The sequence below is a fragment of the Crinia signifera genome, chromosome 1 (assembly GCF_055691185.1).
Source record: "Crinia signifera chromosome 1, ASM5569118v1, whole genome shotgun sequence".
Lineage (NCBI taxonomy): Eukaryota > Metazoa > Chordata > Amphibia > Anura > Myobatrachidae > Crinia > Crinia signifera.
Genome location: NC_139217.1, coordinates 94,242,301 through 94,256,840, shown reverse-complemented (window position 1 = coordinate 94,256,840; position 14,540 = coordinate 94,242,301). Strand labels below are relative to the sequence as shown.

The window sequence follows — 14,540 nt, the reverse complement described above, 5'->3', positions numbered from 1 at the left end:
TCCCACTGCAGCCTTAAACATTTTGAAATGGAAAAAAATGGCAATATACTGTTTAAAAAGTGCAGTGTGAAAGGGGTATAATTGTACTAGAACTTTGTGAAGACTGTTTAAATAAATACTTAAAGCATTTTCCAATGTAACAAGCACAGTAACACTCCTGCAACATAGTATATGAACACATTGTAACGGGATGCAGTTAAAATCCCGGCGGTCGGGATCCCGGCATTCAGAATCCCGACGCTGGAATCCCGACCGCCGAAATCCCGACACATTCTCCCTCCGTGGGTGTCCACGACACCCCTGGAGGGAGAATAAATTAGTGTGGACACCGGGCCCGCTGCGTGGCGAGCGCAGCGAGCCCGCAAGGGGGGGCGATCCACGTCCCCCCTTGTCGGGATTTTGGCTGTCGGGATTCCGGCGTCGGGATTCTGAACGCCGGGATCCCGACCGCCGGGATTCAATACTGAATCCATTGTTACATTCTATTTTTGTCTCATAACACTTTCAAAGGAGAATACAGTTTTAATTCTCTATGTCTATGTGCAACAGAACATAATGCACATACTGTACCTCAGCACATTAGTATTCATAAAAAAAGTAGGGGCTGATTAGAAGGGGTGCCGGGAGACTCACCGACAGTGGAGATCCCGACTCACAGGGGCTATTCTCCCTTGTGGGGGTCCACAACCCACAAAGAGGGTGAATATAACCCGTGGTGAGCGTAGATCACGCAGTGATCCCGCAAGGGGCTTCTTTGTGTTCACACCCCTGTCTGAACACTGGCAGTCGGGATCCCTGACTGACTGTCAGGATCCCCACTGTCGGATCCTCATACCACACCCATTAGCAGTAGATGGATTTGCAAAACAGCAAATCCATCAAAACAAAATGCAAATACAGAAAGAGGTGTCAAACACCTCCTCACTGCATGTGCAACCCCAGTGCTGTGGCTAAGGTTGCAGCCTGGGATGAAAGTAATGATGTTTCCTGCAAATAGCCATTTGAGTAAGCCTTCTAATCACTGGACAATTATTATTGGGATGCAGTTAGTATCCAGGTGTTCAGGATGACAGCATCCCGACTGCCAGAACTGCAACCTCGACAAAATCATGATGTAAATGTTGGAATCCCAACAGCTAGCCTCCCAATTTGGTAAATATAAATATAATGTTAAAGTTATATAAAGTTATCATGCATCCGGGGAAGAAGAGGGGGGGGGGGGGGTAGGTTTAGGCACTACTGGGACAATGTAGGGATAGACTGCGGCAGGGTGTATGTAAGATTATGATTATGAAGGGAGGGGGGTTAGGTAGGTTTAGGCACCTACAATGGTGGGGTTAGGCTGCAGGGCAGGTGGGTTAGGTTTAGGAACCAGCTGTGAGATTTAGGGTCAGACTGGTTGGGGGAGAGGGTTAGGGTCAGACTGCTAGAAGGGAGGGTTGGGGGGGGGGGGGCAGGTGGTATAAGTATACCTACCTGACCCTGTTGGGATTACATCCTTTGGGATGCCGAGATCTGTATTCTGGCTGCTGCCATCCTGACTGCCAGTTACCAGCTTTACACAATTCTATTCCGTGAGTCAATAATCCGCCTTGTCCAAAGTGTGGGGTGAGGTGATTGCAACAATTCAGCAGGGAAAGAGATTGCTGTTAAGGGGCATACACAAGGGGGGGAAATTCAGCCCCAGATCGCTCAGTGTGTACGCCCCCAGGGATGGTGAAGCGCAGCCCCGTATGCATGAGCTGCCATCCCTGCTAAGATCGCTGCGTTTTTCCTATTAACATAGGAAAAATGCTGCTCCACACGGATTGCTCAGCACACATTGCGGCTGCATTGCGGGTGTGCAGCAATGAGTGCTGAGCGATCCATGCTTAAGCATGTCGCTCAGCACCGGCTCCTCCACTGTGTGCATAAGGATTTAGTGAGAGGGAATGTTAACTATGTAAATAGTGTGGAGTCAGGAACCTTCTTGTCGACCTATGAAATATTTCTGTGCACTGTTTGCAGAGCTTTCTGTGCAGATTTACAGTTTCAGTCTACACTACATTATGTTTGGTAAAGGCTAAAGCTGTGGGCACACGGTGCACTGTACTAGACAGTCAAAATGACCTAACAAATTAGCCAGGATGCATGTGTACAGGCCTTTCCCCTGCGGATGATAGCGATGCATGGCCCCACCGCATCCATATCGCCCGCCAAGATAGACTGTGCAGGCAAGGCAATTTTATCTAAGAAGTGTATTTGGCTTCTTGGCCAAATCGGCCTTGGTCAAAAATGCCCATGGGCTGAGCCAAAGTTGGCTTAATCAAAATCGGCCTGCCCTCACACCATCTGTACACACCTTAACAGGGCTTGGAAGATCTGCAACTTGTAAGTGCATGTAACACTCACCTTTTCTGCTTCTGTGGAACCTCCCTGCATCCCCCGGCCACATGGAGCACCACCTGGGAGGAGCTGCATGCTGCCTCTGCAGCTAGCTCCCGGTGCTGTCAGCCAGCACAGCGGTAAGAAAACCTGGCTTTCACTCTCTCTAGGACAGGGATGTTGTTGAACTACACATTCCAGCATGCCCTGCTACAGTTTTGCTATTTGGGCCTGCTAAAACTGTTGCATGGAATGCTGGGATATATAGTTCAACAACAGCTGGAGGGCAGAAGGTTCCCCATCCTAGCTCTGCAGTTGTCCATTGGAACGTGTGTGTGTGTGTGGGGGGGGGGGGGGGGGGGATTAAAAACAATTGCAGAAGCCAGCTAGTGTCCCTCCTATACTAGCCCTGCCCTATGCATTTGCCTAAATTGCCTATGCCTAGGGCCGTCTCTGAATCCCAGGATGTGATTTTGGCCCAAAATTTCCGGGATTGAAGCCTTCAATCTAGGCATTTTTGGATTCATTTACAGATTCGCTGTTTAGTTATTTATGCCAGACAGTGCTGAGAACACTCTCCGGCTTCCATACGCTGCACTGCAAAGCCATTGCCCCCACCACCCTTCAGCTGCTCCTGCCCGCAGGACAGCAGTACCCAGCCGAGTGACGATAGAGCCTGGAGTGTCAATACCAGGAATTCCAGGATTGAGAGATTTCAATCCTAAATCCTGGGCTCAAGATTGTCCTCCCTAATCTAAACATTGCGGGGTTGGGCTGAGGTCCTGTCACTTACCCTTCTGTTTGTGAATAAGCTGTAGCATTCTTTAACTAGAATGGCTTTAATAATAACTGGATCCATAATGGCAAGAACTGGCTGTCTACCATCATAGAACCTAAAGAAGAAAATAAAAATCATATTACAGGTAACACCACTATTGGGGCACATATGACCTACTGTAAGTCAAAAACATATAAACTGCTTTTATTTCACATAGCAAAATGCACAACATGTACAGTAAATTGAAATGTAAGATGTTACTAAGTAATACAATCATTTATCTACACACATTGCTCAGTAAGGACATTCAGATTTCGTTATGGCACTGCATTATAGGCCATATTCTCTAAGCATCAAAAGTAATAAAATGGAGAGTGATAAACAGCCAGCCAATCAGCTCATGTCTGACATTTTTCAAACACAGTCTGTGATATGGCAGGTAGGAGCTGATTGGCTGTCTGTTTATCACTCTCCATTTTATCAATTTTGAAGCTTAGAGAATCTGGCCCTATATCTGTACAGCACTGAACTGATTTTAAGGGCATTCATCACCTACTGTACACACAGTCCTGGGCCTCGACAGTTTGTCTAGTTGGGGGGGGGGGGGCGGCAAAATTTCTAGTTACACCACTGGGTACAGTAGTCCTTCTGCAGCTCCAGGCATCCAACGGCAGCAACCAACTTAACCATGATGTATCGCCTGTATCACCTTCACAACAATCTACCAATTCACTGCATGCTTTTATTCTTACAGTGCAAGTTTCAATACAGTATGTTTGAAGACTAAAGACTATGCATTAAAAGTTACAAAGAATCATCTGTATATAAAAGTGGGGCACAATTAGAACCTTACAATGTAACATATTAATCCATTAACACCAACTTTGCTTTCATTCTTTAATTGTACTGACTGTGCCCAGCATGTATGGACAGCGATGATCGCATTCATCACCAGGGGGAAAGCCGCTCAGTGCATACACACTGAGTGGCTTTACCCCTGCCCGGCGCTGACAGCTGGGGAAGCCATCCTTAAAGCCGCTCATCTGCTGGTATAACCAGCAGATGAACGACTTTCCCGGCGGTGATGCGGGAGCGCGCAGCAGCGCTCACCGCCGGGGCATACACACTGGGCGGCTTTGAGATGAAAGCCGCTCAAACTGGATGTTTTGAGCGGCTTTCAGCTCAAATTCGCCCAGTGTGTATGGGCCTAATATCAGTCCCTCACTTTATATAGACATTAATAAATATGTAATGTATTTCAAACGCCAAATTTCTTCAACTTATTTCAGTCGCACATAGTGAAGTCAGCAAACATCCACCTTTACATTTTCTATGTAACCTAATCAAATAAATGATATACCATTGCTAAATACCATTACGTAGAGATTGCATCTCAACATATAGCTTTTTTCTGCATACTTAACATTTATGTTGCAGCTATGAGTCATAATTACATTTTACTGTACAAAAGGAATACAATTTTAATATATTTGATGATCGTAGGAGAGAAGATAATAGAGACAGTGGAAGAAAGGATGGTAAATGGGTGGGATGGGGTAATTGTCATGTATGTGTCTCTTTTCATTATTGTCAAAAGAACTCTTTGGGGCATACATACGGGGTTATTTTTAGCCCTATTTCTAAGCGTTCTTTCTACAGTAGATCGCTTAGAAATATGAATGGATCACTCAGTACGTATGCCCCCGAGCGATTTCGAGATGAGGTCCCGTGTGGCGTCATCGTCTGACTAGATCTTGACTACAACGTACAATATTGACTACAATGTGCGTATGGGCGATCTAGCTGCCAGGAAGCACAGGGGCGATTTCCCCAGCCTGCATCACTTAGCATGCAGGCTAGAAGAAATTGCCCCGTGAGGGCACTGGATGGAGCATTTGATTAAAAACATAAGTTTCTCCCCTGCATTAGTTAGATAGATAGATAGATAGATAGATAGATAGATAGATAGATAGAACATTACACTTCATTAACATACAACATATCAAGAGTGGTGACCATCAGGTAAGATGAAAGAAAACAGACAACACATTACATCACATTACTCTTTTACCTTTGACAGTTACTCTTAAATTGGTAAACCACTAAACAAAAAAGGAGCTTACCCCCAAACTTTTCCATATTTTTTGAAACATTCCATGTCAAATTCAAAGATACCCTGAAGAAAACAAAATTTTTGGGCACATTATTAAGGTAAATACATATTTAGAGCATTATCTCCGGTATATACTGTTTTGTTTAAATGGTTTCTTGTATCAGCTTTTATATTCAAACCTTTTTACTCCTGCACATTGTCAAAGAGTTTGAAGAGACACAAATTAATTTCTTTAATCTTCCTCTATTATTGAAAACATAACATACAAAATATGGGGGTGTGGCCTTGACATTTAGGGGTGTGGCCTTACCACATTGTAAACATTGTTCTGGTGCAAGATTGAGAAATGTTGTCCTCATATAAAGGGAGTTGGTCCTATGGGACCCTAACCTATATTAATTGAATCAGAGGTATACATTTACTAAGATGGGAGTTTTATTGAAGATGGGATGTTGCCCAATATATTGGGGGTTAGTCTAATTTATTCGGGCCCCCTGCGTTCGTTCAGTGTAGTGCCCTTAAATGTTAACCCCTCTCTTGGAATATACAGAGACAACTCATTCCAATAACACAGTGATTTTCAACCTTTTTACATTGTGGCACACTAAATAAGATTTTAAAATTGCCAAGGCACACCATGAGATCCCCACAGGGCAAAACACATTGGCCCCCACAAGGAAAAAAAAAACTTATTGGCCCCCATATAAAAACCAATCACACTGGTCCCCACAGGTAACAAAAAAAAATGCTGAAAAAACGTCAGGGAGAAGCAAAAAAAAGGATGTAATGGCCCTGACCAAATATGTGTCATTATATGTTTATTGTTGTATTGTGATATTTGTTATTTTTCATTTCATTATAATGTGGGCTACAGGGTAGGGTGTTGCTTTTCAAATACTCATTAGCAGGGCCGTCTTAACAGCAGTGTGGGCCCCTGGGTAAAGCAATGCACTGGGGCCCTTACCCATTCTCTTCTCCTAGGGGTGGGGGGTGCTATCAGCAGCAGCTTTGATGTCCCATGGGTGGCAGGGGGTTCTCTATCTTCTATTTAACATGTAGGACCTGGAGCAGTAACTTCTGCTAATTACTCCTTTACTGCACAGGTGGTGGGAGGGTGAACACTAACGTGTGGAAGGGGGCACTGAGCTGAATAAAGGGTCTCTTGTAAATGACTTCCAGGGAGGTAGGGGGTGTTTTATATGCAATAGAGGGTTGGACAATGGAGTGGGCTTAATATTCATCATTTTCCGGTGGAAGTGCAGCTTGTTTGACTGCAGATATCGCCATTATCTGGAAATAGATTTCTTAGCCTTCAATAGTATTAAAGCTTACAGTCCCAACTTTCAGGAGGTGCAGGGGACTTGGGGATCAGAAATCAGGATTGAGCCAGAGCAATCCATTGTCAAAAATATAATACTGTACACCAGACGTTTGGAGCTGGAGCAGGGACCGGCTACTGGAAGGCTATCTCTGGTTCTGGGCATGATAGAGACAAGCCGCTAGTGTCGACAGAAAGGGGAGAGTCCCAGCTTTTGGAATATACTCTCAGAAAGTCAGAGAGAACCTGAGAAATATGACCGGGAATTTCAATTAACAGGTTGGATGTGGACTGCTGTTTTGAATTTGGATATCTCCTGTTCCCCAGGGCCGATTTTCAAAATTCTGGTATCCCTGGAAAAAGGGGATCCTCAGCTATCAGCATATGGCCCTTATACACCTGGGGCTCCTGGGCAAGTGCCCATTAAGCCCATACGAAAAGAAAGCCCTGCTCATTAGTAATAATAACGACAAGTCTGGTGCTTAAAATATAAAGGTACAGTAAGGTTTATTAAGCGACGTTTAGGATATCAGCTTACAGAATGTCGATATATGAATATCAACATGGTCTGAATGTTGATATTTAGAATTGCAATAGCGTCTCAATGTGGACATTCGTAATGTTGACAATGTTATAAATACGACGTGTTCAACATTTTAACATAATGATGATGTTCTGTTTACTCACATTCCTGTTTTCCAGGAAGGTCCCAATAAATGGCAGCGGCTTAGGACCGGGTATTCCATGCTTTAGGAACACTCTGTAAGGGATCACAGCATAGCTGGGAAAGAGCAGAAAACCATTGAGCTCTGTATGTTTTATATTTACACATAACTGTTAAAGATGTGTGACATTATTTTACATAGCAATGTTACCAGTAAACAGGAAGCTCTCACTATTATATTTAATGTACATAAAGCATAAAATGAAATATTAACACGTTCAATTATTAGTAATTTCACATAGTAGTTTAAATGTGTATTTGTGTTTATAGCTAATATTTGTTTCTGAGGTATATAGACTCAGTCCAATACTGCCCACACACTGTGCAACTTTCATTTACCAAATGTCCAATATAATAATTAGAGAACACAAAGTAAACGGCGCTGAAGGACTATAACACGTGTATTTTAATAAAAAAAAAAATTTATTTAGACAATTAAAAATGTATTTATATTACCACCGGCCGGTGAGACAAATTAATACAGCATTAGCTTAATATAACATTGTGCATTAAAGCTTTGGTAAATAATTAAAAACTCTATTTGCCTCAAGCATACAGCATAGTTATAAAAGAAAACTGGGTGGGGGCATAGGCTGAGTTAAGGCCAGACCGGGCAGTGAAATCGTGCCAAATCGCAGGTATAGACACCCGGTCCGACCCAATGCGCGGTCCGGTGCGCATCGGGTCAGAGTCTGGAGGTCGGACCGGCTGCACATAAGATTTGCTAAATCTTATGTGCAGCCGGGCAGGGGACACAGAGGCGGCGGATGCTGGCGAGGGAGATGGGTGGGGGAACCGGAGCAGGGAGCTGTCAATGCTCCGTCCGGTGGAGGGAGCAGGGGGGGCGGGGACGCTACTAGTAGTGCAGAGGCAGCTGACGCTGCGGGGGACACAGGCGGCAGTAACGTAGAGGCAGGCAGGGGGAGCCGGGAGCTGTCAGCGCTGAAAAAATAAAAAAGCCCATACAATGAATGGGCAGACTGTGATTGGCTGAGCGCTCTCTCAGCCAGTCAGCAATTGGCTGAGAGAGCGCTCAGCCAATCACAGGCCACCCATTCATTGTATGGGCTTTTTTTTTGACAGCTCCCGCTCCCCCCGCCTGCCTCTACGTTACTGCTGCCTGTGTCCCCCGCAGCATCCGCTGCCTCTGGGCTACTAGCAGCGCCCCCCAGCCACCTCGCAGCGTCCTCCACCCGCCACCTGGATGTCCCTTGCCCCCCTGCTCCCTCCACCTTGTAGCTCCCCGGGAGTTGCAAATGATACCTTGCATGCGATGTATCATTTGCAAAACTTGGCACATCAGTGCCTAATCGTGTGTCCCCCTCCCGGGGAGCTGCAGGGGGAAATCAGGTCCGACTTGTCCTTTAGACATCCATTCTGATTGCACATAGTAGTTAATAACTTTGGTTCAGTCAGTAATAGGTTAATACAACCACACACTTTCTCAGCAGCTTTTGTGCTAGTCCCAGCAACAAATGCACTTTCAGTTGGAATTTTTAGTAAGGTTAGGCTGGCAAAGAGTGAGTTAATTGTTAAACAGCAGTGTGTTAGTCACTCACAAATTTCAAATTTCACGCTCATCTAAGCCTTATTGCAAGACTCTTATTATGGCTTTAGAGTCAAATTTCAAACACACACAATGCGCTCTAATCAGACCCAGCATGAATATCCAATACAGCGCTGTGTATATGTAGAGTAAAAATGTATTACTTATGCTCCGTAGTTGTGTCAAACATTTGCACCTTGCACGCCTGGAGCGGGTTCCCGGCCGGTGGTATCTCCAGTTTATGCAGCCTTCTCTAGAACGCTCTGCTCTGGCTATTTGGTCTCCCAGGATCCGGTGGTGAATGAAAGCAAACAGGAAGTCACTCGATGACGCATTTCCCCGCCTCTATCCTCGCCAGCGGCTTCATCAGAAGCCACTTCATCACCATCTGATGAATTTCTCGGCTCCTGATTGGCCGCTAGGCGGCCAATAGAATCTTTCGGAGGAGAGACGCTGAAGGTGAAACATCAGCGTCTCTCCTCAGTCCGAGCGGGTACCAGCCGGGTGATGCGCGACTTGGACTACAGCGGAGAGAAGAGGACGGGATCTTCGCCAGAGGACCTGGTAAGTAGGATTTCCTTCCACAGGTCCCCATATGGATTTCTTCGGATCCTGGAGCCTCGGACCCCGGACTCTGCAGCCCTGGAACCCAGGACCCAGGATCCCGGGACCTACAGATGGAGCGGGACTTATCTATCCAGGGGATGGCGATGGCGACGCCAGCCGCCATCCCCTGCCCCGCGGCATCTGTATGCCGGAAGGGGACGCGCGCGCACGGGGTGCGCGCGCGTCCCCTTCCGACGGTGCTGCCGGCGGTCGCTCGGTGTCTACACCGGGTCCCCGCACCCCCCTGCAGACCCCTGAAGCCCACCGCAGCCCCCTGAAGCGGGAGGCGGACAGGATTGCGTCCGCCTCGCCGCCCGGATACTGAGACGCGCGTGCGTCTCAGTCAGATGGAGATGCGATTCGCCAGCAACAATAAGACCCGCTCCATCTGTACCTACGGGCTCAAGATAGGTAAGTATCAGTGTGTTTGTGTAATGTATGTATTAAACTTTTATTTTTCTGGGTTGTCAGTGTGTTTATTTAACTATTTCTTGAACTGTAGAACTACAAGTGCCAGCAGGCCCTGTAATGCCCCACATGCTGGGACTTGTGGTTCTCCAAGTCCCAGCATGTGGGGGAGGCTTGCTGGGACTCATAGTTCCACAGTATAAGACAATAGTTTATTCTTTTTTTTTCATCCCGGTGACCACCGCTACAGGGTCACCGGGGACAGCACCAGGTCAGGTAAGTCCTGGAGAGGGGGACCCCTTTATTGGGGGGGTCCCCACTCCCCCAGGACCCCTGGCCAGGCTGACTGGTGCTGGTTAGGGCAGTTGAAGGGGGGGGGGGGGGGGGGGGGATGCCGTTTTTTTTTTTACGGGTACAATGAATACCCCTTTTTTTACCCGTTTATCAAATACCAGTATTTGTTAAACGGGTAAAGCTAATGGAGCATTCCCACTAGAGCTGCAGTGGGAAAGGGGTATAAAAGACCATTTTTAAGCCTCAATAATAATCTTTAATGATTGGCCTAGTTAAGCTAATTAAAAATTTCAAAATGCCTAATTAATAGCAAAGAGTCCAAAGGGTTCTGAAGCAGTCCCAACATTTTCCCCCTAAAATACTGATTTTTCCTGCCTTTTTATCTGCTCAGGGGGTGTGCAAAAAATACAAAAATTCAAGTTAACAGTGAAAATGTCTGGCACCAGCCACCTTGCACCTACGGGATGCGGTCATCTATTAGAATTAACTTAGGTCTACAGTCATTAGGTCGACCCCACTAGGTCGACTGGCAGGAAGGTCGACATGGGCCAAGGTCGACATGACTTAAGGTCGAATTTGCATAAAGGTCGACATGAGGAAGGTCGACTGGTCATAAGGTCGACATGGGGTTTTTCACTGTTTTTTGAGCCGACATGTGCCGACAGGCGGTATTTCATGCCCTACCATCCACTAGGGCGTGTAGGAGATTATTAAAGCTGTGGCGAGTGAAGCGAGCCAACGTGCCCGAAGCATCGCGAGCGTTGCGAGGGTCCGATTTTCATTGCCAACTGTGTCCATGTCGACTGTGTCGACATTCGGATAAAAAAAACAGTGAAAAACCCATGTCGACCTTATGACCAGTCGACCTTCCTCATGTCGACCTTTATGCAAATTCGACCTTAAGTCACGTCGACCTTGGCCCATGTCGACCTTAAGTCATGTCGACCTTCCTGCCAGTCGACCTAGTGGGGTCCACCTAATGACTGTAGACCTAAGTTCATTCTGAAAGATGTACCGATTCCGCACCTACTTAACCCTCAATGTCAAACTGTCCATTTATCTGCTATATCAGTAAGAATACATAGCAACATACAGACATACATGGGTTGCAAAAGCCTCTCTTGTTCCCAAATAAAGCTATATTGTTGTCAATTGTTCATCTTCTCTAACTAAAATAGCCATATATGTATCTTTTTATATAGTCAGTGTGTTTATTACCTTGCTCTTATTACTACTGAACATGATTAAGGAGTGTCTCGTACAAAGCTGGCACTTCTTAATGTTAAGCAAACATATTCTAGCGTCTGTATATAAAGCAATTACTATGACACATTTACTTATAGATAAACAATGGGGTCAATCCAGTTAAATGATAAGGGGAGTGGTATTCAACATCAGGAGCAGTAACCTACAGGTCAGATAAATCTCATAGTGTATGGGGGCCTTAACTCACACCACTCATGGCCTGGTTTCACCCTGAATTTGAGCTGCTGTTGCTGCACTGACTCATGGTGTAGAGAAAGGATTACCTAGTCGGATTGGTATCTATTTGGTAGAGCAACTGTAAAAACTCAGTCAATATATTTCGACCTCAAAAGATTGACATACAAAGGCTCAAATGGTTGACAAGTGAAAGGCAGACAGATTCAAAAGGTCAAAAGAGCCGCCACTGGTCAACACACATATGACCGATGCAAGTTTTTACATTTTCCAATTTTTTTTTGAACTTTATCATCATTTACCATGTATGTGTATATGCACTACGTTTAGGAACAGTAATACCTCAGATATGGTGAAACTTTCCAAATGTGTCAACCATGTTGACCTTTAGACCATGTCGACCTTTTGTACTTGTTGACAGGGCCGGCGCCACCACTAGGCAGCTCTAGGCATTTGCCTAGGGCGCCGGCCACTGGAGGGCGGCAGTTTGCCCCTCGCCCCCCGCATGGAGGTGAGCGGAGGAGCAGAGACTGGAGCTAGCAGGAGCGGGCAGGGGTGTCCGTGCCGTGGGGGTACCACTACCTGCGGCGCTGTGTATTAGGCGGCAGTGTCGGCAGGGTCCCTGCAGTGATTAGCAAATAACTAGCGATATCCGACGGCGCCGAAGCGTTGCTGGGTTTGAAAACACTTGCCGCACACTGATTGGCTGAGATTCCCTGGTGGGCACTGGGGCGCCACCCCCCCCCCCCTCACCTGGGGCGCTCCGGTGCCTTACACTTTTGACTCTGTTGACCTATTAACTGTCTTTTTACTGCGGATCTATTGAACCACACCCTGGAGAATCTGTTCTTATTGCTAAATTACACAATACTGTATGTTTACTAAAGGATCAAAACAGCAGCTGCAGCAAGTTGGCATTGCCTCTCTATTGCCGGGAAGCAGAAACACAGTATAGGGCTGTGGCAGTAACCATAGAAGAACAGGTACAGGATATACACCTTTTGCCCAGGTTACAGATACAGGGCCAGATGTATCAAGCTTCAAAAAGTGATAAAATGGAGAGTGATAAATAAGCAGCCAATCAGCTCCTACCTGTCATGTTACAGGCTTGGTTTGAAAAATAACATGTAGGAGCTGATTGGCTGGTTGTTTATCACTCTCCATTTAATCTTTTTTTGGAGCTTGATACATCTAAAGCCCCTACAGTACACTCCGTGCGATAGATTTTCTATTCAATACTGATTCGATCGGGATTGAATATAGATCGATTGGATTTTGACTAAATCCAATGGAGAGTTACACAAAATTGTGTACAGGACTTGAGTGTCAGTGCATTATTCACTTGCAAGGAACAGATGTCGGTCATCCCCATAGACCAGGGATGGGGAACCTTCAGCCCTCCAGCTGTTGTTGAACTACATATCCCAGCATGCCCTGCAACAGTTTTAGCCAAATAGTAAAACTGTAGCAGGGAATCCTGGAATGGCAAGTTCAACAACAGCTGGAGGGCTGAAGGTTCCCCATCCCTACCACAAACTGTGGCTGTGCTGGCAAATGCCAGTAAATGTTTGCCCAAGAAAATGTTCCCTAATTTATAGTTAAGTCATTTGTTTTACTATACTGTGCAGTCACACTAGCCCTGTTCTCTATGAGTATTCAGGAACTGTTCTTATTCTGCCACTTATAAGATATTTTACGTAACAAGTACAGAAGCCACTAGAATTCTGTTTCAGAAAACTGAGGGAAAAGCTCACCTCAGCCACAATGATGTGCAATTACGTGCAAACAATGAATGTATCACATACTGTATCTGTGTCAGCATTCTGCCAGTGTTCCCTATGTGTTCCCAGCCCAAGCACAATCCACAGCTAGGTAAACTCCCATCCCAGGTGACATGTGAATATGTAATTACTGTGCTACTACAGTGGAAAATACAACTGTTACTGTACTGAGGTAAATGTCTGCAATCTGTATAGAAAAAGTATAAAGTCATAAATCAGTGGTAGACATAAGTCAGACGTGCAATAGTGGATTAGGTGCCAGGTGCACTTACTAAGTGAATAGTGCCAGTAACAGGGCTAGCAGAATCCATGTTTCCTTAGAGAAATCCGGGAGCAAATACATTTTAGCTTCCTTGGTGGTTGTAGTCTTTCTTTCTCTCTTTATATCCCAGGTGTTTCCCTTCTTCTATTCTTCCTGGACTTCTGTCCTCTAGTAGTCTGGAAGCTGCATTTATTTTGTTTCCTTCCTTCCCTCTAGTGACATGTTGTGTGGGTGGGATCATATAAGGACAACAGGGCGGAGAGTGGAGACCAGAAGTATACAGCTTATAATTATGTGTGGAGCGGTTACTTATCTCTCTCTGTCCTGCTACAAGTCACACTGGCAAGATTACTGCTATTGATCCATTTATAGCTACAACGACAAACTGCAACTAGAGCAGATACTGCATTAACCATTTAGGCCTTATTCTGAGTTGCACATAATGCAAATGCCATTCTGGATGCCCACTGCAGATGGAATGCGATTGGATTGAGAACCAGTAATTTAGTTACACATTCAGAGGCGTATGTACTGTATATGTATACGACTGCACCTCATCACACTTCAATCTGTGAGAGTAGCTGTCGTTATGATCATAGGCACTTAGACCTATGCTACCACATGTTACAGTGCTACAGTGGTGCAGGAGGACCATATAAGTTTCACTCCCGAAATGTATGTGCACAACACAGGATAGCAAGTTACTCTGACCCACAACAAAACACAACGGGATTGACGTGGTATGTGGCGGTCAGAAAGCCCCGCTGCTTATCCCTGACTGTTCCCCATTAGTGCCTAACCACCCGCAGCTTGTTAACCCTTCCGTTTAATGCCAAACCCCCTCCGCCCCACAGCCTAACTGTACCCCCTTATTACCTAATCCTGACTGTCCCTTTTTAGTGCACT

At 45.7% G+C, this 14,540-nt stretch overlaps 1 protein-coding gene across 2 annotated transcripts in view; it reads right to left on the bottom strand.

Moving 5' to 3' along the window:
• Window positions 1–13,876, bottom strand: part of LOC146058398 (cytochrome P450 3A29-like) — a 29,663-nt gene extending 15,787 nt beyond the window's left edge. For both annotated transcript variants that reach the window (XR_014469857.1, XM_083170680.1), the window contains exons 1-4: window positions 13,645–13,876; window positions 7,261–7,354; window positions 5,266–5,318; window positions 3,158–3,257 (exon numbers count right to left, since the gene is read on the bottom strand). Coding sequence is in view for 1 of the 2 variants with exons in the window: in XM_083170680.1 (XP_083026806.1) it covers window positions 3,158–3,257; window positions 5,266–5,318; window positions 7,261–7,354; window positions 13,645–13,715 (318 nt within the window). In the remaining variant the exon portion in view is untranslated. The remainder of the gene's footprint in view (window positions 1–3,157; window positions 3,258–5,265; window positions 5,319–7,260; window positions 7,355–13,644) is intronic.
• Between the last annotated feature and the right edge of the window lie 664 nt (window positions 13,877–14,540).